This window comes from Protopterus annectens, chromosome 12.part0, assembly GCF_019279795.1.
Source record: "Protopterus annectens isolate FY-2018-M chromosome 12.part0, PAN1.0, whole genome shotgun sequence".
NCBI lineage: Eukaryota > Metazoa > Chordata > Ceratodontiformes > Protopteridae > Protopterus > Protopterus annectens.
The window spans coordinates 402084648-402111815 of NC_056746.1; the positions used below are offsets into that span (position 1 = coordinate 402084648).

Consider the following 27168-nt stretch of genomic DNA (forward strand, 5'->3'; position numbering starts at 1 on the left):
AGGTTAGCACCATCTACTGGCAAAGCCAAATTGGATGGAAAAAAAAACAGTTTAACAATTTTGTTATTAATGCACCTACTGAGGTGAATGTTGGACAGAAAGATACTTACAAAAACTCTCTAGCTAAATTAGCTGAGCTTCTCATGAAATACAAAGCCCTACAAATTGACAATGAATATCTGAGTGAATCCCTTAAGGGGGACATTGTTCCAAAAGGGGCTTAGAGTTTCTAAGTACCCTAACAATATATACAAAGGGTCCGATTGTTACAATGAACTGTTAGAAATTTTTAACAAATGTGACTTGGATATTGTGAGAGTTACAGTGAAACAAAATGAGATTTCACTGAGTAAATTGTGTGCTGAGATTGATGTATTAAATAACAATATTACGAATGATTTAATGTTTACACTGGAGTCAGAGAAAAATAAATACTTTGAAGTTTTTGATATGGTGGATGAGAAATGCAGTATTAACATCAAAAGGAAAATTAAAAAATGGAAAGAGATTTATATGAGTATAAAACCAAGACTTGTTACCCTGACCCAAAAAGATCTGTTGGTAATTCTGCCATGAATGAAAAACCAGGACAATGTGGTTCCACAACACAACAGAAGGGGTTCTATTGAAGGGGAACTTTCTATACATGACCCTTTAGAGTATCCCCTGTTTTGCAGGTCAGAAAGAATCATGAATCAATAGGCCCCTCAGTACTTTCACGGATACAGCGTGGCAGCAAAGTGGGGTATGGGGAGGGGGAAGGGACCAGTGGGATATTGACAGATTGTGAAGGTGTAAATGTTTTTAGAGACCCTTCTCAAGTCGATACCACTTCTGTAGTTGTCAAACATACCTTGGGTAAGTTCAATACTTTCAATTACTCTGATTATGAACTTACAGCTCTTTCACTGTGTGCCTATACTGATATCCGCTGCCATCCATAAAATATTTCCAAGGAATGTTGTTATTCTGCACAAGAAGCCATGAGGAAAGACGATATGAAGATACAGAATCTTATGTGACACATCAAGAAAATCAACTAGAATAAGACCAACAGAGAAGACTGCCGCACTGCAGGAATATTGTTGTTCGCAGCCCCCTGTGCCCCTCTATAAATAGTCAGTTTACTTGCAATGGTACATTGCTGTAAACTGTAAAGATAATCCCAGTGAACTGCCAGAAAATTGCAAATTTTATGAAGAATGGACCAAAATTATGAGGCCAAAAGCTGGACATTCTGAGAAAATCTGTACAGTTGAGAGATGCCTTTTTTTTTTTTGGTGAAGGACAACTAAGATCTAGAAATTGAGAAGTCTAGCAAAAGCCACTGTCCTCCTGCAAACTGAATCCAAGTCCTGCAACCTCTTTTGAACTGTAATTCCACAAAACCTTCCTCCATTCTACAAGGATAACTAAGATCTATAAATTGAGAAGTCTAGCAAAAGCCAGTGTCCTGCAACGTGTGCCCTCCTGCAAACTGAATCCAAGTCCTGCAACCTCTTTTGAACTGAAATTCCACAACCCTCCCTACATTCTACAAGGACAACTAAGATCTGGAAATTAAGAAGTCTAACAAAGGCCAGTGTCCTGCAACAGGTGCCTTCCTGCAAACTGAATCCAAGTCCTGCAACCTCTTTTGAACTGAAATTCCACAAAACCTCCCTCCATTCTACAAGGACAACTAAGATCTAGAAATTGAGAAGTGTAGGTTATAGCTGGATAAAGCTAATTTCAGTACTATAATAATTATACTGTTATCTCTACTGGCAAGCACAACCACACGGACCAGTCATGCTACTGAAGTAGATTTCTCCCCTCCATCTTTATTACTGCACTACTGGGGCATGTGTTTCCCAACTTAGCCACTAGATGGCAGCAAAACCCGGGACATCCACCCCATAATTTGACCATCCCTATAAAGTCTTATTCCTACTGAATTTTCCCAAGCACTACCTGTTCTTAGCCCAGTCCATACCTATAAAACGCCAGTACAAATTATTGGCCCCTTATTAAAGTCTTTGTGTAAAGAACCTAGAGATAAGAATAGGTCAATTACCGGCACCGTCTGTTAATGTTGAATGTGAACTGACCTGCCTGGTAGATTGAACGAGCTGATCATGATTTGTTTTTGTACATATTTCAGCTCGGTAGGAACCCACTCCATGCCTCTATCCTACCCCCATTCCCACCCACCCCCACATCAATTACCTTTATACCTGTACACCACACCCAACCCAAACCACTCCCACTTCCCTCACACCTTCCAACCTATAAGTTCAATCATCCAATTAACCCTCAATTCACCACTGAAACCAATATGCACCCCTTCCCTACTCTTGCCATTCATTACCACTTAATACTCCCACCTACACCACAACATGACTCCACTATAAAAAGCCTCTCACCCACAACACATACTATACACCATAAGTTTCTCTTTACTACTAGTGCTGTCCTCCATTACCTGCTATCAAACCCAACTTAATTACACCCTAATCATCCCCAACAAATGTACATCCCTTGACAATCTAAATCCCACAACTTACACTCAACTAGCCCCATACCTCTACCAACCCTCAATAATCCTTTTCCTAGCACACAAACTTCACCCAACAAACAGGCAATCCCACATTACTTTAAAACACATAAAAAACTTCAATAAACTAATCAGATTCTATTTACAACTAAAACCTAAACTTATACGCTGTGGTGACATACATCCCAACCCAGGTCCACTAAATCCTTACACACCTAACCCCGACCTGAACAATACCCTACTCCACAGAACCAAAAACTCACTCCTCATCATAAATCTAAATGTCAGAAGTATCCTCAACAAAGTCCATGACCTCCATACCTTGCTCTCCATTTATCAACCTGTCATAGTTACTGAGACCTGGCTTAAACCAGAAATCCATGACAATGAAATCTCAGCACCAGGCTAAAATATAATTCAGAGTGACAGATTACAAAAGAGGGGTGAAGGAGTAGCCATTCTCTTTAAAAACCACCTCAGCCTAGAAAAACTAGACATTACAACCCCAGACCTCAAAAACGTTGAACTCACCCTCACTAGACTACAACTTAACCCAAACAAATATATCAATATTATAGGGTGCTATATCCCTCCAGGCAACAATATTTCCATCACATAAATCCTGCTAGAATGGATATCTAACTCCCTCCCCCAAGAAAACATCATTTTAGGTGACCTTAACATTGACTGGAACAACTGCACCAGTCAAAACCCACTATCCCACATCAACTAACACAACTTATAACTTCCCCCACTAGAACAGAAAAAAGAACCAAACATCAATCCATACTGGACTGGACACTTGTATCGCATCCTTCCCTAATATCACTAGCAGGGTGTCTGCCAGACACCCTCAGCGACCACCAAGCTACTTTTCTACTAAGAAGTAAAACACCCCAACTGACCCAAGTAACTGTCAGAGAAATTAGGAACAAGAAACATTTTAACCTATCCATCTTTAACAATGACCTAAAAATGTGTAACTGGACCCCCCCCTAAAAACTTAGACCTCGATGAAGCAGTACTATACTTCAACACAACCTTCACAAAAATACTTAACCATCATGCTCCACCCAGAACCACTAGAATTAAGACCAAACATGCCCCCTGGCTAACTCCAGATACTAAAACATTCCTCAAAAATAGAAACAAAGCCTGGACAAACTTTTGTAACAGCAAATTCCAAGTAGATAAACAAAAATACCATGAACTATGCAACAAAGCCAAAAAACGTATCAAAATAGACAAAATCTCCTACTACCAAAATATACAGAATAAACATATAAACAACCCAAAAAAGTTCTGGGCAGCAATTAACTCTGTATTACAACCAGAGAAAGCAACCACCCCCACTCCAAAAACAGCAAATAACCATGACAATATGCCCACACAGTTCAACAAATTCTTTACAGAAACAATCCAAGCCCTTGCAAATAACCAACCTAGCTCCAACTCTCCACCAGAAATATCAAACAATGGCCTCAACTTTAGCTTCATCCCAGTACCCACCAAGACATACTAAAACTACTACTAAAACTCAAAACAACCACCCTAGCCACTGATAAAGTACCTACTTAATACCTTCAACTAGCCACAGAAGCTATAGCCTACCCAGTCTCTATCCTAATAAATAGATCCATCTCCGAGTGAAAATTACCCCAGCTATGGAAAACATCTCATATAATTCCACTGCACAAAGGTGGTAGCTCTCTAGAGCTCAATAATTATCACCCTATAGCAATACTACCCCCCTTATCAAAACGTCTTGACAGAGTCGTACATATGCAATTGATGAAGTATCTCCTAGAAAACAAACTACTATCCACACAGCAGCATGGCTTTAGACCCTTCCACCGCACCTCCACCACACTCACCTCATTTACTACTACCATCAATAATCACAGAAACAACGGACTGCTCGTATCAGCTACATTCTTATATTTATCCAAAGCTTTAGACATGGTCAACCATGCAAAGCTCCTTCACTTACTATCCACCCTAAACCTTAGTAACTCTACTATTTCTTGGTTTAAGAGCTATCTAGATAGCAGGCAGCAAGCTGTAATATGGCAACACCAAATCTCTCCCTTATTGCCTGTCTTCCTAGGAGTTCCTCAAGGCTCTATCTTGTTTACAAATCAACTCCCAGCCAATATTCCTAAAGCCTCAATAGTGCAATATGCAGACGATACCACCATAATATGCACTGCCAAGTCACTATTCATCCTTCACTCCCAAACACAAGAATGCTTTTCCCTAGCCGAAACTTGGATCACCAATCAAAACCTCATTCTTAACCCAGCTGAAATAAAACTACTCCTCTTTAGCTCCCACAGATCTATACTCCCATCAGATGCTTCATAATCTCCTCAAATAACAATATCACCATTACCCCCACCAATCACACCAAACTGCTAGGCATGGAAACTGACAAACAACTTAGATTTGACCTATACATTTCCATAACCATAAAAAAGTTCATAAAAAACTTGGTACACTCTATTGAAACAAACAATTTCTCTCTAACCACTCCAAAATAACAATAGCCAGAACACATCTATTATCTACCTTACTATATGCCTCCCCTATTTATACTAATCTCCACAAAACTGACCTAAACAAACTCAACAGTCATAACAAGATAGCTAGATTTGCTATTGGTTCATCCTCAAGAACACATCACTGTAAATGCTTCAAAACACTAAATTGGCTAGAACTCCCCCTAATACTCCAATTCAGTCAGCTATCACTGGCTCACAAATTACTACATCACTCAAACAACACTCCAGCTCTACAACAACTACTTCAACTCTACACCACCACTAGAACCCTAAGATCCAGCACCCAAAACCTCCTTACGATTACCAAATTTAACAATGAGGCAGGAAAATCTGTCTACAGCCACTATATTTCTAAAATTTGGAACTCCCTTCCTGCCCATATAACAAGCAACAACTCCTCAACCCAATTCAAAAAACTACTTAAAACTCAATTCGTGAATAACAGACTATGCTCCTGTCTCACCCCTGGCTAGCTTAGCTACAGACCTATCTTGTATACAAAACAAGTAGTAATGCCTTATTTCTAGACTGTTGCACAAATTGTACTTCCAGCCTCCCTAGTGAGGACTGAAATGTATCTCATGAATGTTTTCCATTGTACTGCCATCCATTTTTGCTCTACTATGTCTCATATGATTGTCTTATGCTAACATCTATGTAACCGATTACTTGCATGTAATTTACTGTCTCTATTATCTCTTTACTATAAAATTGTATCTCTTGGAGCTTTTCTCCCCGGGCCTCCACTGAAAATGGACTTGTATCCAGTTGGATTTTCCTGGTTAACAAATGTAAAATAAATAAATAAATACATTTTTTGGTCTTTTATCAAAAGGTTTTAAATTTGTCCCACATACTAGAGGAGATGTTTCCAAGTATATCATGGACTTTAAGCTATTCATACGTAAAATGAACTTAGAAATAACATTGCAGGGGAACACATCTCTACTTCAGGGACAAGAACCTCGGTGCAGAAATGTCTTTAACCCCCCATCCATCCTCAACTTAGAAATTTTGAGGTACTTATGGAGAAAGTGTTTAGGAAACAGTACCCAGGGGTCTAATAGAAAGGCATTCAATTTAAATAAGGATGAATGGACCCAATTAAATCAATTGAGGGCTGATAAGAGTATATGGATTATGAAGCCTAACAAAGGCAGAGGTGCTGTGGTCATGAGTTCAGTAATATATGAAGGTAAAATGCTGAACTTGTTGGGAGACCTTGATACATACAGGAGGGTCTCAAAGAACGAGATCAATATTGCCTATAAAAGGATCAATATGGCCTTGTAAGATCTACTGATGGAAGGGCTGATAAACAAAGACACTTATCAATATTTGAGCAATAATAGACCCACGATCCCCAATATTTTTGGAATCCCGAAAGTACATAAGGATCTTTTAGATCCTTCACTGAGGCTAATTGTTTGTGCAGAGGGATCCAAAACTACACCCCTAGCTAAATACCTTGATACCAAGCTCAAATCCCATGGACAGAACAACAAATACATTCTGAAGGATTCATGGGGATTCCTACGGAAAATAGATTTGGATTTGGACTACCAACAGGTCCTTTTTTGTCACTACTGACATCAAGGACCTTTTTTCCACAATACCCCATTCCAAGGGCATGGAATGGTTGGAATTGTACTTGACGGATGAGGTTCAGATTCCCCTCAATGATTTACATATTATTTTGGGACTTATAGACTTGGTTCTCAAAAACAATTTTTTGTATTTCGGTGGGGAATTTTTTCACCAAGTAAAAGGGGTTGCAATGGGGGCAAATTGTGCCCCCACCTATGCGAATATTGTTTTGGCTTGGTAGGAAAAAGTATTTATTCTCCAATCTGAATACAGACATTGTTGGGCTAAATATGTTAGGTTCCTAGATGATATTTGTATCTGCTGGGTGGAGACAGAGGCCAAGTTAAATGAATTTTTGAAATACTTGGACACCGCAACAGAATTTTTAAAATTCACACATTCTATTTCTAGAGAGTCTATAAACTTCTTAGATGTCACGTTTGAGAAGACAATGAATGGCTATGTTAAATCTAAGGTCTTTCGGAAAAATACATATTCCAATTCATATTTGCACTATACAAGTGCACATCCCCAGTTCCAGAAGAACAATATAGTTAAGGGCCAATTTATTTGTGCATCAAGACTGACTTCTTGTGATATGGACTTTAGGGATGAATGTGAATTTTTTTCTTTGATTATTTTTAGAAAGGGGATACCTGGATCGACTCATTGACAACATTAAAAAAGAAGTGATGGCTAATAGAAAGGAACATTTTTTTCCTGTTCTGGGGAGGGACAGAGATGGTGACGTACAGCAACTTTCTGCTAGGCCAGTTAGCTATGATGCCAGTAGACCTTTCATTACTGAGTTCAATGTTAATATTTTAGACCTTAACAATATTGTGAAAAATGAATGGGAGAGGTTTATGGGCTTCACTGATTTACCATTCTCAGATAAAGGCCCCCTTAAATTCATTTATAAAAAGCTAAAAGTTTGAAGAATTTACTGGAATCCAGTGGAGGTGGAACGGGTCCCCTCAGCACTAGACGTAAGGGGACATTTAGATGTGGGGCGTGTCAACAGTGTCAATATGTGTCCAACAAAGATAGTCTAGTACTGACAAGCCGGGGTAGAACAGTCACTAGTCACCAGTACCACAATTGTAACAGTGAGAGAGTGGTGTATTTAGCGACGTGTTCCTAGTGTGCCTCATTTTATATAGGCAAAACCGAGCGCAAATTAAAGAGACGCATATACGAACATAATTATGATATTAAGAACAAAAACAACAGTAATGCTCTCTTTAAACATACTATTTCATGTAGCCAAGCTAGGTTCAGCTTTTTCGTTCTTGAAAGGATTCCACTTGTCATCAGAGGGGGGCCTTGGAAGACCTGCCTTGAATACAGAGAACTGTACTGGCAGGTCTTTTTGGAAGCAGGCAGACAGCCGGGGCTAAATAGATATATTTCTATTTTACCCCTTCTAAAATTAAGAGCTGCCAAATTATAAATGGGGCACTAATGTAGGCATTAACAGTTTTATTTTAGAAACTTGTGCCAAGTTACACTTTTAGATGCAAGTTTTACTTCAAGGCTTTGCCAGTAAATGGTGCTAACCTCACATTTATTTAAACACATTTAATTAAAATCATATTGGTTTTAGTGTTACACATTGGGCGTTTTGTGATTTAGACAATTTTATTAAAGAATTTTATTAAAGGAATTTTATTCAGATATATTAGACTGATATTTTTAATTAAATTATTATGTTTTGTTTTTTACAAATGTTGTTTTACATTGTAAAAATAGGGTTGTAGTAGTCTATGTAAGCTTAAATGAATGCATTAATAGGTGATACTGATTGGTCAATTATTTATTTATTTATTTATTCCAGTTTGGTGACCAGGGAGGTCCACTGGGCCAAAGAGCCCATTTTCAGTGGAGGCCCGGGGAGAAAAGCTCCATAATACAATGTTACAAGACATAAATGAAAAAACATTTTTAAAGTACAAATAAAATTCAAAGATAAAAATGATTTACATACAAAAGGTTAACTTTTTTTAAATCGTAGGTAGTAAGCATTCAAGTTGGTAGTCCTTCAATTCAGTAACATTTGAAGTTAAGGAAAGAGTCTAGGAGGATGATAGGCAATTTGCATAGGGTTGGGAGTAGTTGTTAGTTACATTAGCAATGTGTGACTAAGAGAGAAATACTCAATTACTTTGTACTTCTTATAAAAGTGGCCAGAATTTATTGTTTTTTTGTCTGATGAAGTCTGTATGGAGACGAAAACATGGGAGAAATTGTAACGTTAACATGAATAAACATTGTGTGTCCTTTTTTACGGTCTCATTCTTCAAAATACTGCAGGAGCTTGTCCGTGTCTATGACTTTGTTGGATTTACTGGTGATTTGATAGTGGTACTACTCTCCTTCATTTTTGATTTTATTTACCCATCTGGTAACATACTGATTGATGCCTAGTTGAGAGAGTTTATTTATTATACCTGAGTGGGGAATACTATCGAAGGCTTTGGCCGTGTCAAGGTAGGCGGTGTGCACCATCTTCCCCTCATCTATGGCCTTGGTGACTGTTTCACAGAAGTCGACCACATTTAACAGGCATGACCTTCCCTTGACAAAACCAGACTGTGTGGGATCAAGTGTCCTGAGATTGCCAATGTCCTTGTTAATGAGGTCCATGATAATCCGCTCCATGGCCTTGCAGATCAGGCTAGTTAGACTGATGGGTCTATAATTTCCTGGATCAGTGGATGCTCCACATTTGTGCAAAGGGATAACAGTAGCTGTCTTCCACTTGGCTGGGATGAAGCTGGTACTCAGGCTTTGGTTGAATAGGATGCCTAATGGTGCTGCAAGTTCCTGCCTAAGTTCATGTAGGATGCAGTCTGGGATGTTATATGGTCCCATGGAGGCTGTATTTTTTGCCTTTGAGAGGGCAGTGATGACTTCTTCGTTAGATATAAGGGCTGGGGGCAGGTACTGGGGATGCCCTGTTTTACTGATAGGGGGGGACAGAGGAGTGAAGTTTTTACTGAACCTGTGAGACAGCAGGTTGGCCATATCTACAGGGGTTGTGCATGACGTGTCCTTGACCACCAGTTCTGAGCAGATTTGGGTGCTTCCCTTGAGATTGTAGACATATGTGAGGAAAGCCTTATGACTGTCTTTAGCAGATGTGGCCAGTCTGGACTCGAAGTTTGCTTTGGAGGATTTCACTAGTGCTCTTATTTGCTTGTTCAGGCTAAGAAGAGATTGCTTCCAATTAGACACCTGTTCCTTCTTGGTCCTGGACTGCAATCCTTTCCTTTTATTATAGAATTTATTTATTGTAGATGGCCACCAGACATGTTTACTCTTCCTTGAGGTGGATTATTTCATCCTGTCTAGTATTCCTGATTCCATGCAGCTATATAAATGCTCATATAGTTCTTTGGTGTAATTTGGACATATGTGCCAGTTTCTGTGGAGGGGGGGCTGTAAATTTGTTTATACCTTCCCCCAGGAGGTTCTAATCAGCTTTGGAGAAGTTTTTTCGTTTGACCCTAGCTAGGGAGAGGTCGGGGGAGATGGTGACTTCAAAAATGACTGCTTTGTGGTCAGATCTTAACAGGAATGATGACACTGTAGGGATGCTGTAGTGGTTATGCATGTTGGTTAATATCAAGTCCAAGATATTTTCACCTCTTGTGGGGGTGTCAACCAACTGGTCCAAGGCATTTGCATTGACAAAAATCAAGGAATATCTGGGCATTTATGTTTTGGCATGAGTATTTCTTCCACTCTATGGCTGAATAGTTAATGTCGCCCAGGAACAGGGTAAAGGGTTGAATCTTAATAGATTCAAAGAGGTCCAGATAGGTGGAGTGGGCATCTTGAGTAAGAGTTGGAGGCCTGTAGCCAGCTATGATTTGAAAAGGAGTCCTGTCAGTTGTTAACTGCACCTAGAGTATTTTGTGTGCATCATACTGTTTGACCAGCCTAGAGTTGTGTGTGTCTTTTATATATATTGCAACTCCACCTCATTTTGTTTTGCTGCCCACGGCATGGGGTCTGAATAAATGATAGGATGAGTAACCTGGTATGGCTGGGGTGCTCTCCGCAGCTTTGAACCTGGTTTCTGTGACTGCACAAATGCCAGCTTCTTCCAAGGTTAAGAATCCTTGCAATGAGTGCAGTTTCATGTTTAGACTCTTAGTGTTTAGCAGCATAGACTTTAATTTACATTTTGATGAAATTTTTATGTTGGTAGTTTTAACCTCATGGCATTGCCTAAAAAAGGCACTATGGGGGAGGCAAGAGCCTTTGCCAGGAGCCTGAAGCCCAAGGGAGACAGATGCAGGCCATCTCTGGCAAAGCATCATGGCTTGTCAATCATGTCATCCCAGGCTGTCAGACACTGGATCCCCTTTGAATGACGCCAGAATCTAAGCTAGTTGTTAAAGTCAATCATTTTCTGTTTGTATTGAGGCATCACTAAGGGTGACGGTAGAATGCTGTTTAAGGCTAGGGACATACCTGCCTTGGACACATATTCAGTGAGCTCGATCACATCTCTCTTCATATAGTCCAAGGAGGTACATCTCAAGTCATTCAATCCAACATGGACTATGACAGAGTTATAACAGTACCTGTTGAGAGACTCGAGTACATTGGTGATATGGCAGATTCTGATACCCGACAAAGAACTAACCGTGACTTTCTCCTTATCCAGCCTGGTGAGGGGCACATCTGTGTGTCTCACAATGGAGTCTCCTATGACTAATATGTTGGGTTTATGTTTAGGCCTTAGTGGCTGTGAGACACAGGTTTGTGGACTATGTGTGGTGTGTGGTGTGGTGGGCAGTGGATTTTGCATGCGTTTATGCCTCAGAGCTCTCTTTTGTTTGGGTAGACTTTTGTTGAGGGCCTCTGCATATCTGGAAGTGTGTTGTGTAGGTGTGGATGGTGTTTGAGGTGTGGTGTTCATGTTGCCAACCTTCTCAGTGCCAGATATACTGGTTTGTGAGGGAGAGAGCAATGACATTTGGTGCTTGATGTATTTGCATCTCTCACAAATTGTGCTCCTAGGGTGGGACAAAGGGGGTAGCTATGGGTGTAAGCTGTCAGTGTGTGCAATTAGTAAGTAATGATCAGTGGTAGTGCATTTCCAGTCAAGGCTGAAGTGCTTTAAGCACTATGGCTTTATTGCTCCATCTTTGGTGTTGAGAATGAATGCAACAAGCCACTTATTACATCTGTAGTAAGTGGTTTGCTGCAATTACTAAGAGAAAAACTTTTCTTTTCTGTTGATGAATTGCTCTGAAATGAAGTTGGAAGACCTTTTTTCCTCACACTGTCCAATATGCCAAAAATTCAATCTGCATGACTGCAAGAGGCTACCACAGTTCTTTGGAATGTGACCTAGTGAATGGTCATGGCTTGCAAAGGCAATGATACTGGAAGGAAATCCTTGGTGATGCAACAGAGTAAAATCTTGTCACATATGGTGTATGGAGACCATGGCAAGCACTTGATGTGGGAACTCTTACGGGGATCTCCAGTATAAAGTTGATGCCTGGCACAGTCTTGCCAGGGCACTGTCTGATGCCATTGGCATACCCCACTCTGGTCAGCACCATCCTGACATTCTTAGCTGGTGTGAAGAACAGCAAAGGCACCTGAAACATACTGAAAGTAGTTGCACGAGTTGAGTGCTCATTAAATTGTAACCTACCTTACATGTGATGGTTCTGGACATGTAATTTATGATTTCTTTGTTTTTTTTTTTGTTTTTTTTTTAATTTTCCTTGGGAGGCTATTTTGGAAAACTGCTTTCTGTATCTAAAGAATGGACAGGCTGCTCATGCAAATGGGTGCATAGGGATTTTTTTTTACCATAACTATTTAGTGGGTGGCAGTCTGTCTGCACACTGCCACAGTGTGTCCTTTAGAAGTGTTATTTTATAGGCACATGATTGCATGCAATGTAGTACAGATGCATGTAATTCTGCATATGTTGCATAGATAAGCATTTCATTAACATACTATGTGATCTGTGCATTGACAGTTGTATTAGGACATACTAGGTATAATGTTTTACTGAGATTACACGAGTTATGAAGGAACTACAAAACATTATACTGGTAACAATGTTCTTCACCTTCCTATATACAGAACACAGGACACAGGAAGACTGTAGGCTGGCATGCTTGGGTTTATCTGCAAAGGTGTTCTGATAGATAGACAGACAGATGAGTGGCCTGACAAATGTATCTCTACACAATGAGTAACACACAGGGGTATAGTTATAGCTTTTATTTTGCTGGTGGTGGAGATGTCTGTGTAGAGATGTGGAGGGAGAAAGAAGGAGGAGTTATCTGGGATGGCTATTTTCTCTGTATTATATTAGTTTTGTGGGTAGCTGGTTTAAGGTGCATCTTGTAGCTTATGTTGTGGACCAATATTGCTTGCTTATACTGAGGCCATGGATTTGAACTTTTACATGTACATGACAACCATATGCAGTTGTCATTAAGAGCTTCACATTATTTCCACAGCTTCATATTCATATGTGTAATTTTAAGGGCATTACTGGATAATGCTATTTCACAGGCTGTTTGTAGGGGGCCACAGGCACATTATTCCACGCAGAAGCCTTGTAGCCACAGAGCAAAAATATCCAATTCCAAAGCCAGTAAACAGAACTCAGTATCAGGAAACTGGAAACACTCATCAAGTTTACTTTTGGCCATAATTTAGATCTGCATTTTAGGCCTTATAAGTGCCCAAAAGAAATAGGATAGCTCATGTCTTCATATCTGCATCTCACAGCATCCAGTATAGGGGAGTATACCATGGAAGTCATAAGGAGATACACAATCTTAGTTTCTAAGGCCATCTTAATAATAATGTCTTATGGGAAGTAATGTATCTCACCAACCCTCAGTATGGTTAATAAGAATCTTTCACTACCCTTTGATTAATGTCCTTGACATTATGAAAACTCAGAGCAAATACACGACTGGCTCTGTCAACCTAATTTCAGAAAAGGCCTCACATCACAGTAATGGGAGCATCATACACAGAATATCCACCTTAACACAGTGATCTTGAAAAATTAGATCTCACCAGTTCATTGTATTTCTATTTAGTAGTTCATGAGTTGTGGTTTGAAAGGGAAAAGGTGAGAACAATGAAGAAAAATCACTTAGATTGCCAGAAGGTGATAGGGAAATCAAGCAGTCCGAAACTAATTTACACTCATCTCCCTCTCCTCTTTAAATCCAACAACCAAATGTGTAAGCAAGTAAGATAAAACATTTAAAAGCCTCCACATAATATGTGTAATGAGAAGTTATAACCCCCCTCCCCCCAAAAAACCTTCCCATGCCTCCTATACTTCCTAGAGGAAATCAGGCAGCTGAATGAAGACAATAATCTCCATGGTATACCCCTCAACCTGCTTAGTGAAGGTGGAAGAGGAGACAGACAGACCTCCAAAGAGCCATGATTAGACAGTGGCAAAATGAAAGTTTCACAAGATAATAAAACCTGGTGAAAACAGTGACACCTTAGTTCTCCATCCAGATGCATATAACTAAAATATTTTGTTTTAAACCATGCCAGTTACTCGAATTCAAATACATTTAAGCTACATCTGAGTTTTCTTAAAAGTTGACAAGAAGCTATCCATCCTCAACAATGCTTCCTTAGTAGACTAAATACTAAATCACCTCACCAGAAGCAACTTGCTATCAAATCGATAAGCAGATGAACAGCCCGCTAGCTTACCGCCCGTCTGGCATCAGAGAGATTAGATTTGAGGGATCATTGACATAGAATTAGACACTTGGTAGGGATATTTAAGGAAGCATATGTAAGCCCTTCCCCAAGCAATACCATTAACCTTTATACATCACCAAAATGATGGATGACCAGCTCCTTTCAAAGTATCTAGACAGCTATCTTGTGTTATAAAAAAGCTGCTGTGACTTTCAACTACTGAAACATAAACTGTTAGCAAGTAGGAATTGACCAAAGTCTAGTAAAAACTGCACCAGAGTAGCAAACCTGAAGTTTTACATCTAATAACACTTGAACTCTGACTTGCTACATCAACTGCATGTTTCTTTTTGCTGTCTCATAAACCATACTTATGGTCTAAATGCTCAATGAGTGAAATCATGAAAACAACACATATCTGGTTATCAAATAAATGCAGAAAGAAACAAATAAATACAATAATCTAAGATCTGTCACCAACATAAAACAAGGCAGGAAATGAAATGCTCTCATTGCAGGAAAACAGGAAGTCAGATACCTGAAGGCCACTATCAAGGTATAGCATGTAACCTAATTTGACTTTAGTGGTCCACATCCTGAAATGTTATGGCTCCTGCAGTGTCTAAGTTCATCTTATTCAGGACATGTCAGTGTGAATCAAAGAACTTATGTACAAGAATACCAGAAGCCATTTCTTTATTTAAAAGTAAATGAATGGCACTGGTATCAACCTCCTTTTCCCATTTTGTATGTGGAATTGAGATGAATGTCAACATTAAAGTGAAAAGGTCAACAGAAGTCAGTCTCACCTATTAAACCGGATGAGCTCTTGTCTGAGAACTGTATTCATAGATTCTTCATACAGTACTGGATACTTTCCCATTACCATTTCCAGGTTAAAATCCTGTGGCAGCTTGGAAAGAATATCTGTTGCTAGTTCTTCAGCCACTTCCTGAAAGTATAATAAAGATATTAACACATCTTTGGTTAGCCTTTTTTGACACTAGTTTACTTTTTCCTTTGATATATAGGTAACTAATTATATGACATTTGGTTGAATTCCAAATGACTGATTTCAAATAAATGAAAGCCCATTTGAATGAATGCAAGTTACATACAGTCAAAAGCATCCAAGTGAGAACATTTCAGACCAAGTTTTTTTTGTAGAAGGCACCCCCACATCCCATTTTACTTGCGTATATACTAGGTCTGGCCTCACAACTAAGCGTAGTAGAGCAAGAAATCTGTACAAAGCCATCAATAATGGGGGACAAAGGCCCAGAAATAGGGACACTTTTTAAATACTGCTTTTACAAACTTATAAATTTGATAGAACAACATGTTTCTTATTAGCATGACTTTTTTGAAGGGTATGAAGTCTGAAACTCAAATGTCTGCCATTATTTTCTGACTTCAACACTCAATGATTTGCCAGAAACCTACAATTGTATGAGAAATGGAACCAAAATATGAGGCAAAAATCTGGACATTCTGGGAAAATCTGTACAGTTGAGAGATATGCTCGAAACATGGAGAAATGAGTAAACAACAGGTACATGAAATTACTGCCATCACACAAATAGAGACCACACCTGCAGTGATTATGTTATCTAATACAGAACATTCCATAATTTTGTCACATTTGAACAAATATACTTGCAGCTAAATGAGAACACAACCAAATATCATCTTAGTTGTTTGGATTCAGTCACTTCTGAATTCAACCAAACTGGTGTACCATGTTTAACCAAATATATTAACTCCTTGTAACTATAAGCCATCTGTGAATGATTCCAAAGTTTCATTGCTGTAACATTTTGTGTTTGCCTCAATGGTTCTGGCACACCCATGAACTTTCCATTCCTCACATAACAAAAAAAAAAAAATCATCCTTTTAAAATAAACAGGATCTGTGTAGCCACATGTTCAAATACCAGATCCAGGCTAAGTGGAGAATTAAGAATTTTGAACTTCAAAACATCAGAAAAATTATAAGTATGCAACCAAACAAATCTTCTCAACACCATAGAAGAAGCAGAAACCCTAGACACAGTGTCAGCAGAGAGCATGTTTAGAAACTTGAGTCATTAGAAACATTCTGGTTCAAATATGGCCTGCCTTCTGAAGACAACGAAACAGCATATTCTTCCAAACCATAAGCACATTTTAATACAGACTTCCACATATAGCCCTGATAATTCAAAATCTTAAAGGCTAACATAGTAGAAGCAGACAGTGTCTTATCTTGTTTGTCTAACCACGTGCCCTCCTTATCAGGGAATTCTGGGTTAGAAGAAGTCAAAGATTTATTTGTAGCTGCTGCTGATGGAGTTATTACAGGAGTGTCAGCTGACAGTTGAGAATAAAGACATTTATAATTTGGAGAGACCCTATACTGCTTATGAGCTTTCTTTGGAACTGCAGCCAGTGAGTCAGGATCCTTGTATGCAGCTTTAAAATTGTCTTCAAGAGCTTGCAAAATAGAAGGAATGAGTACAGAATTAGGAACCTCATCCTCTAAAAGATCACAGAATCTGCTCAGTTCTGGGGAGCACCTGTTTGTTCCCAAGCAAAAACATCCCTGTATCAGTCTCAGCAAAGGAGAAAAAACCTAGGATTAACGTCAGGTTCACTGACTGAAGTATCAGAGTTCTGGGTGATGGATTCCTGAGGACAATCAACCTTGTCTCTTTCAGAATCCTCATCTTCTAAAAACATATGCAAAGTAGTACCTGGATATGTGAAAAGGCAAACAGCCTCCAGAACTGACTGCCTTCAAGACACTCTTAGCAAAAAATATAACATCTGAATTATATACAGAAACAACCTGATCATCTGTCTTGTAATTAAGTTTTTGTTTCTTTTTTTCTAGGAATATCCCTACTTGGAGAATGGATAAGGGAGAGCCTACCCTGGCAAGAGGTCTCTTCCCTAGACATCTCCTGTACCTAATGTGTTTGGTTACCCATATCTGTAACAGGTACTGGAACAGCTCTGGAGGACATGTCTAACCCCCAGTTTTTAGTGGCCATTACAGTTACATCAGAAGGAGACAAAGTAATAGATAAATGGTCTGTGGGCACATCTTTGGCCATGTCAGAGTCACTAACTGTAGGCTGAGGGAATAATTGTACTATTTCTTTTTAGATACAAGCAGAGTGGAAGACGCAAGACTCGGAATATTACCAATGCTGCAGCCAGAGAAGAAAGCTGATTATGAGTACAGTAAGCTCAGTAACACTGGGAGAAGGTGAACATTCACTAGTAAGCACCAAGCACACTTTTTCACCCAAACTACTAAACACAAGCAGTACAGTGAAAATTATGTCAACAGACCTTAAACTTTTAGTCATAAATATCACAGAAAAAGAAGTTATGTCCTTACCATAACGTTCCATGTGGAGTGTTCATCCTCTGCATCGAGAAGAAGCTCGAGGACATCTAATACCCACAATCCCTCTGCCTTTACCTCAGATCTAGTTTGCAAGCAAACCTACATAAAGCACGCACACATGCCAAACTATATACATAAAAGTACATATATACAAACATACCAAGGGTATGATAGTAACACTAATACTGCAACAGCAGAAGGAGAATACTCCAGACCATCTTCCTAAGGGTCTTCTTTATGTGAGAGTGTTCAATCTAGCTCCATGATCCTGAGGAACTCAAGGAGAACGTTCTTGAGCACAGTGGAACCAAAGGTTTGCCTATCCCTAGAAACCCTGTCCACTTTGTAATGAGAGATAAATGTATGTGGTTTAGCCCAAGTAGCAGCCGCACAAATAGTGTCTAGTGGTAAAGATGTAGAAACTGATCTGGTGGAATGTCCTTTGGGTTTTGCTGATAATGTTTGATCAGAGGTGTCATAAACATATGTGATACAGTCAGTTAGCCATTTAGAAAGAGAACTGCAAGACCTTGTCTGCTGTCAGCAAAGGCTAGAAATAGTTGATCAGATTTCCTGTGATCTTTTGTTCTATCCAAATAAAATCTGAGTTGTCTATGGACGTCCAGTTTGTGCAACATATACTCCAATTTATTAGAGTGGTTCTTAAAGAAGGTGGGTAATTCAATGGACTGAATAATATTACTAGAAGAACAAACTTTGGAGAGAAAGGATGGATTATACTCTGTCAGAATGAAATATTAAATAAGGATGTTTGACAGAAAGGGCCTGAAGCTCAGACACTGTCTAGCAGATGTAATGGCCACTAGAAATAAAGTTTTCCATGACAAAAATTTCAATGTGCAACTTGAGGCTGGTTCAAAGGGTGGCAACATCAATTTAGAGAGCAACAGGTTCAAATTCCACGGTGATGTAGGACTTCTGACTGGTGGTCTGATATGAAAAGAACCTTTTAAAAGGCTTTACAAAGTCTGTGAGCCATAATAGGCGCACCACATTCCTCTACATGATAGTTAGAAATGGCAGCTAACTGTACTCTTAAAGTAGCAGCTCCTTCATGAAATAGTTCAGTCAAGAACTCTAAACTATAACAGGGTCCAAATGATGTGACTCTGCCCAAAGACAACGTTTCCACTTACTGGTGTAAGTCTTTTGGAAAAACTTTATGAGAAGCTACTAAAATATCTTGAACCGGAGCAGCCAAGCTGCTAGATGGAGAGATTCTAGAGATGGGTGAGGAACTCAGTCAGTAGATCTGGCTCTGGGTCCAGCATCCAAGGTCCCGAATGCGGTGATGCAATAGAAAGGGGAACCAAATTTCAATGAGAATAATAGTCCTTTGAAGGTTGTTGGCTTTCTGTAGAAACTTTGCAATCAGGGAAATGGAGGAAAAGCATATAGTAATAGGGCAAAGTAGCTCCTGCATTTGGCGTTCATTGAAAATCTTTCTCGCAACTGACTGTTTGAGGCCCATTGCCAAATTCTCATGGCCTCTCTGCATAGTTGGTAAGACCTGTCCCCTTTGCTTGTTTATGTACCAGACTACGGACATGTTGTCTGTCTGAACTGCAATGGTCCCTGGAGGAAGAAAAACACTGCCCTCAACTCCAGAACATTGATATGCAGATTGTACTCCAGATTGGTCCATTCGCCTTGGACTGTCTGTCCCTGAAAGATGCCCCCACCCTATCAATAGGTTGCAAGTCTGTAACCACCACATAGGGTGTGATTTGCATGTTTCGTTTATCAATATTTCGTGAGTCAGTGGAAGTTGTTGGAATGACCATTGTGCAAACAGAAGCCATTGTAGTACTCTCATGTGCAGTCTTCCCAATGGTAATGAGACCCAAGACTTTCAGAACAATTTTTGCGGTGACTTTCTGGACGATAGCAGAAGAAATGTTGATTTGAAGTGCTACTATTCTTTCTGTAGGAAGTTTTAGAACTAAATCTAATTCCGGCTCCTATGAATAAGATATGCTGTGATGGCTGTAGCAAGGATTTTTCGAAATTTACTGAAATTCCAAGGTGTGTAATTTGTAGGGGTGTATCCCTGGCTTGTATCAAAGTTGGCTACCACTGCCATGCATTTGGTGAAGACCCTGGGGGCTGTAGTCAGACCAAAGGGGCAGGGCTCAACTGATAGTGACTGGCTCCTGATCCCTGGACACCCTGGCCATTTTGATGTGGTACCTTCAGATCTATAGAGAATGGAAGGATCGATTGAAACTTTTCCTTCTTGACAAAGGTGTTGAGATGGCTTAGGTCCAGAATCGCCTCCAGTCCCCTGTTTTCTTTGGAACTAAAAAGAACCTTGAGTAAGTTCCGAATCCTATTTGGTCCGCTGGGACTGGTTGGATGACTTTTTCTCTAGCAGCTTTGAAATTTCTGTAGCTGCTGGGTCAGATGGGGTGGTACATCTGGGAGTTTTCTTTGGAATGGGTGTGGATAGAAATGGGATTTTGTAACCTCTGGTAACAACGCTTTTACCCAATTGTCTGAAGAAAGGTTTTGCCAGGCCTGAGGACTGCCTCCAGAGCAGGACAGTCGGGCCTCCTCTCAGGAGTGCTGAAAAGGTTTGCCAGGAGGTTATCCCTGTCACCTTGGTTTTCTGCCTCTAGAGGGGCATCACCCTGTGTGTTTGGGAAGATCCTTGGGGTTTCGAAACCACATTTTACAGCAGACAGAGTCTTTCCCTCCTGCTCACACCGGGTCTCCTTTACTTTAGGGCCAAAAGTGTGGCTCCATCAAATGGGGTTAGTAAAGGAAGACTTGAAGGCTTATCCAGGATTGCAATCGCTGAATATCAGCCTCATGGACGAGTTTACAATGGATGTAAGGGTGTTGAGATGTGCTGTAACTTTCTCTGAAACAGCAGCATCTGTAGTACTATCTCCCAACTCTTTGACTAGATCCGTCAAATAGTTCTCCATGGTCCTAGAATCTTTGTTAGGCGGATGGACAGATGAGGAATCGACATCTCCTTTAACTCCTTTGGTGAGGTAAGCCTTGTCCTGTGGTGCCGTAATGTACTTATTTGGCTTCCTAGGGACTGGTTCCACCGTGTCAGGCAATCAACTCCATTAACTCAAAATGCCTTCAGCAAAACTGACTCATCCTCAGAAGGGGAGGGATTGCCAGTCACCTCTCTGTTTTAGGATCTCCAAGATGTCAGAAAAGAGACATCTTCTGAAGGTGACTTAGGGGACCCTTCTGACTCATCTAGGTCAGTATCAGATGTCAAGGATTCTTGTGGAGATGGCTGAGACACTGGTGCCCCGGTTCTGGCACCGAGGGCTCCACAATCATCAGTTCAGCTTCTTCTCTGGAAGACTGGACGGGTCTGGAGGAGGAGAGGAGGATGGATAGTGTGGCAGCCTTCAGTCTGCGGACATCAACTGAGAGGAGACGAGATAAGCTTGATGCTCCATCAATTTCTGCACCAGCCGACCTCAACAGAGTCGGTGGAGGAACAGTTGAACATTTGGATGCCTGGTCTGAAGCATCCAGAGCCTCCTGGAAAGAGGGTTTCAACAAACCTCTGTCCATCAGTTTCTCCCACTAAAGAGTGACAAATAGAACAGTCACACAGGAACTGTGGTTGTCTGTGACCGACATCTTTTGGCCACACTGTTTGAATCCAGATTTCATTTTCTCAGACATATTGAAGTAAGAGAAAAAAGTCAAGTCCAGTAACAGTCAATCCAGAGAAAAAAGGGTCAAATCCGGTAGATATGTCAGTCCGTTTGTCAATCCAAGTAGCTCTATACCAGTTATATAGTTAAAAATTTCTCTCTACACACACACCATACACTAACTACAATAACTAGTGTTCTTAAACAAGTTCTCTTGAAAATTTAACAAAAAGAAAGTTAAATCTTATCTGAAAACCCCGAGAGCTAGCCTCCAGCGGCGTAATGCAGCAGCAGCAAACTAGATCTGGGGTAAAGGCAGAGGATTGTGGGTATTAGATGTCCAACCCATGTGTAAGAACAAAGGCGAGATTGAACACTCTCACATCATTTATTACCTCAGAAATGTGAAAACATTCTAATTCTGTTAAAAAGAGTTAACATGAGAAAAAGTCACATTCTAACTGTAAAAATTCAGCCCTAATGCTTAATACTTTTTATTGAATCAGTTTTCCACACAACATTGAAAAATGAGCCATGTAAACAGAGCACAAGTACCTATAATTCTTGTCAGAAGCAAATATTCTTAAGATGTTTTTCGTTTGTTTTTTAAATTAAAGTAAATCAAAAATGATACCATAAATATTCAATAAAAATATTTATAAGAGGAAGGGGTCCTTCAAAAGGGGTCGTATCTCTTAGGCAAGAAGGTTTTAATTGACTACTGTTTTTCTAGAGACAGACAGATCCGTTTCCTTGAGGTGGTAGGAAAAAACTGGAGATATACCTCACTCTGATAAACTTCCCTCCAAAAAGGTGCGGCTTATCAGCAGTCAGAGTGAATGAGAGGGAGGGGAGTTACAGCATTGACAAGCTTGTGAGTGCTGTGTCCTTAGTAGGACACTACCCATAGGCTATTGTGCCAGTGAGAATGAAGAACATCTGATAATGATAACATATTTATTTACCTCCATGAGTCTGCCCACAGATACTATCATCTTTGATAAAGTTTTGAGTCTCATGTCATGCAGGGATAGCTTTTTGGGGAGGGGACTGGAAGTTTGTGCTCTCTGCATGGGAGGTATGAGCAGGTCCCTGATCTAAGACCTTATCATCTGCAGGAAGAATGCTTAGTAAGTATGATAATATGTTTGGGTTGGTTGATGAACATGGTATTTTGAAAATACCTCAGGATCTTTACATGTGCTATTCTTCATGTTTTCATACTTTTTCATGGATAGACAAAATATTTATAAGTAAGGAATTAGGATTTCTGATGGAAGCCTTGACTACATTGCCATTTCTCCTTTCAGATTATGCCCTTTCTGGGTTTTTTAGGAGAAAAGCACTGGGAAGTTAATTTATCATTTTGTTCAGGAGGCCCTTCAGTAAATGTCTGGGAAGTTTCTTCTCTAGCTGAAAGGGGCTCTCTAGTTTTGATCATGTTGAGATGCTTCATGAATGGGAGGTTTTTAAAAACGTATTTGTGGATTAGCACTTGTTCACACCAAGTTTAAGGCCAAGCTAAAGTTCTTCCAGGCAGAGCTTCTGAAAACACAATAAAACAGGCAAACAGGAAGAGGCAGATAGTTGTAAAAGTTTCAAGAAATCGGAGAAACTATTAACAAGTATTTTGAATATAAAGTAGAACAGGCATTAGGATCACTTAAAATTAGAGGATATGACTTTTTCTCAAATAGCAGTAAGCTTTTTACCGTTGGATGCCCTAGCAGGAAGAGAAATGCACATTTAGAAGTAAGGAATCTATGTAGTGGGAAGCTAGTTTCATTGCCTCAGGATGTTATGACAGCCTTTAATAGGTATTGCACAAGGCTAAACTCTGGAGAGAGGGAAACATTATTGTCTGTTGTAGATTGTAGAGTACTTAAACTCTTTGTTGCTTCCCACACTAAATTTATCAGATATGGAAATACAAATTTTCCCTATAAAGGATATGGAAGTCTTGGATGTTTTCAAAAACCTTCTTTGAGAAAAGACTATTGGTAAAGATGGTATTCTGGTAGAAATATACAGGTGTGGCAAGGAGAAGATTGTCAAGAATTTCTGCTTGTTGTTTAATGAGGTTTTGATGCATGGTGTTCCCTCTTCATCTTTGAAAGAGGTGGTTAAGATTTTACTTTGTAAACCTGCTAAAGACCCCAGTTTACCAGTATTTCTACAGGGTGATTTCAATTTTATATCCTTATTATAAATTGCTCATGGTTATTATGGCTAATAGGGTAGCTAGAATTCTCCCCCAAGATAATTTATCAGGATCAGATGGGGTTTATTTGGGATAGGTCTACTTTTGACAATATGATTAGTGCCCTGTTACTAATTGAAGATGCCTCTGCTTCACAATGATCTCTTCTGGTAACAATTCTAGACATTGAAAAGGCATTCGATAAACCTAGATGGGTCTTTTTATGGGAAACTTGGCAGGCCTTGGGTTTTCTGGTGAAATTTATCAACTTATCATCTAAGTTATACCATGGTTCAGCAAAGTTAAAGTAGAATTCATGCTTTTCATCTCCCATTTCAATTCATATGGGAACTTGGCAATGATGTTCCCTTTCACCCCTTTTATTTGCAGTATACTCGGAGCCTTTAGTAGTAAGACTAATACCATCCTGATTGTTTGGATATAAGTTAGGAAGACGGAGACATAAGTTATCCTTATACATAGATGATTTGTTAGACTACTTACATAATTCAGAAGAGGATCTACTCATTTTGTTTGATTAGCTGAATAAATTCGGAAATCATGCTGGATATAAAAAAACACTAATAAAACAGAATCTGTTAAAATAAATTATGCTCCATCTGTCCAGTTAACAGAAAGACACCTCTTTTTTGGAGGGTGTGGATCAGATGATGTATTTGAGTTTGCACCTGCGAGCTACACTAGAGGCATCTTTGGAGGCCACATTTGATGTTATTTTTTACAAAGCATAAGGTGTTTTGTCATAGATGTTAAGTTACTTTGCATCAATATGATTCAGTTCACGCCATTACATTGTATGTTCTTCCACTGGTTTTATATGCCTTACAGGGCAGCCTGTTGCCTCATTCCACTCATTTTTCTAACCAAAGGGTAAAAAGGTCACACAGACAATACATTCAGTAGTGGAGACCCATGGGATGAATGAAACCCTTAAGGGCAAACCAGTGTTTAAGCTATATGTCTTCTGAATACCCACAAATTTTTACTTTTTGAGTCTTTATGGGTAAATTCAGACCAATAAAACCAAACCTCACTAGTTGCAGACATGTCATATTTCAGCCCTTTTTTCACCTCATTAGTACAGCATATGTGGATTATTTTGTTGTTCGTAAACATTAAGGGGCTTGCAAAATATCTCAAACATCTAAACAATAGGTAAAAAGGTCAAACAGACAAACCATTCAGTAAAAACTGCAGAAATGACCCAGCAAAGCTAGAGTCTTTACTGTGTAATATCTTAAAGCTCCTGTAATGGAGACACACAATTTTGGTCTAAAGTAAAGTCTTGTATAAGAGATTCACGTGGATAAGAGAGTGGCTTAGACTGAGCTAGAAGCATCTTACACTTCCTCTTCTAAGGGAGGTATTTGTGTTCCGGAAAGAACTCTATGCTGCTACTGCTGCTAGAATAAAGATATCTGAAGAGTTAATTGATCCAGATAAGCAAGCCATCTGGGTTAATATGATGAAGTGTCAAATTAGGGGTTCAGCTGCATCTACAATAAACCCTAAAATTAAAATCTACCTTATGTAAAGTCCAGCTTTGTTGATTAGAATGGCCTGTATGGAGTTTTACATAACATAAACCACTGAGTGGTTGAGAAGCTTGCTTCCTACTGAATCTCACTGGGGACTTTAGGTGGTAGGGACTGCCACAGCCCTGAAGAACTGACCCAATTTGTTATATTGGAACAATTATTAGTAAATGATCAAATAATATTTTGATGCTACTTCCATGTTCAACATGAAAACATACAGGGAATTTAGAGAAGACTGGTAATGAAGTTACGAAAAAATGAATTGAGAAATATAACAAAGGGGGAGATGTCAAAATGGGTCACCTGCTGGGTGGACATTAGAAGATCCAAGTTCCTATGAAAGGTTCTATTAATTTGTTATACAATGTTTTACTAGCCCCTAGGGAGAAACTCCTGGATAAATATAGGTTGATGTGGTCTAGTCAGCTGAGTGCTGTTGCTGACAGGGTAAGGTGATCGCAGCTTATTTTTCTCTTAGATTTGCCACACAGTCACATACATTTAATTTGTTGGCTATTTAAATACATTTATACACCAGCAAAATTGTGTAGGATATTTCCAGGGGTTAACTCCTCTTGTTGGGGGTGTAAGCCAGGGGATTGGGTACATATTTTTTGGAATGGCCAGCACTTATTGAATTTAAAAATGTGTTTTAGTGAATGTATCACATTACCTGGCCAAGACAAATTGTTTATAAGGTGGAAGGATTTCTCTTGGTTTTCTTAAGCACAACAAGTTGAGTATTTTTGACCTTAGCTTTGTAAACCTTTGGCATTAAGGCACAAGGAATGCATTACCAGAAAATGGAAGACAAGCTGTCAACCTACTTATATGGGCTTGAATGGATTTGAACCACCTATTATAGGAGCAGGTTTCCCTTGAGTTTCTGTTTGGTGAACCCAATATGAAGGTGAAAGCACAAAATAAATGGTCCTCCTGGACATACCTCTCAATCTGGAAGCATCAAAAATCTGGACAAAGGCCCATGAAAAATAGGTACAAATCTGTACACTGATTAACATATCATTTGCATACATAATTATGTAACCCCACCCACTCCCGTGGAATTGTGGGATACTAACTTTCAAATGCAAACTGAAGAACAGACAACCAAAATATGCCCCCCCCAGACCCTGCAGTAAATGGTAACCATTTTTTGAAATGTGTAGCAATGCTGTTCACCGGGAAGAAAGAGTATGATGAACCTTAGGATTTTATTTTTGGTGACTTGCAGTATGTGGGTTTTGTGATAAAAGTAGGGCATTTACTGGTATGCAATATTCTAATATTACCAAAAGAATATTATAGTTTGCTAGGATCTCCAAAAGTCATTCTCCATGGCCTACTGATCAGTGGTGTATCTAGAATTTGCACCACCCAGGGCTGTCTTTGCATTTACCACCCTTCCTCCCTCACAAACTCATGGTCAAATGGAGCCCCCCATTCACAGCCCTCCCCCTACAGCCATTTCAATATCCCATTACTTCCCTATTTCACCTCCTTTACCATAAACTCTGTTATGCGCATACTGCTTTACTTCTACAATGATTATTTGGATTTCATTTAAAACTTTTATTTTACATTTGATAGCACAAACACTAACAGACATCCTCTAAACTGAGCAACACAGTCTCACAATGAAAACAGACCTAGCATTAAAACTTCTCTGCCCTTGAAACAGCACTGAAAGTCACATTCAAAGAAAATGCATCTAGCCAGTGGCGGATAAAGATTACCAATGGGCTGTTTTCAAATCACAGGCCCCTTACACACGAAACAAACATGTCTTCTTTGATACACCTTCCTGATTGTATTAAATTATATTCCCTGTATAATACAGCGCACTTGTTAGAGAGAGTTTTAAATTTTGTTTTGAACATTTTTCCAGTAAGCAATGAAACAAAATGCATGAACCACTAATGACAACACTACCCTATTCAGAACATTTTC

At 39.4% G+C, this 27168-nt stretch overlaps 1 protein-coding gene across 1 annotated transcript in view; it reads right to left on the reverse strand.

The window, feature by feature from the left end:
• Positions 1 to 27168, reverse strand: part of DNAH3 (dynein axonemal heavy chain 3) — a 2217123-nt gene that overhangs the window by 202464 nt on the left and 1987491 nt on the right. The window contains exon 58 of the mRNA XM_044089509.1: positions 15222 to 15364. Coding sequence (XP_043945444.1) covers positions 15222 to 15364 — 143 coding nt within the window. The remainder of the gene's footprint in view (positions 1 to 15221; positions 15365 to 27168) is intronic.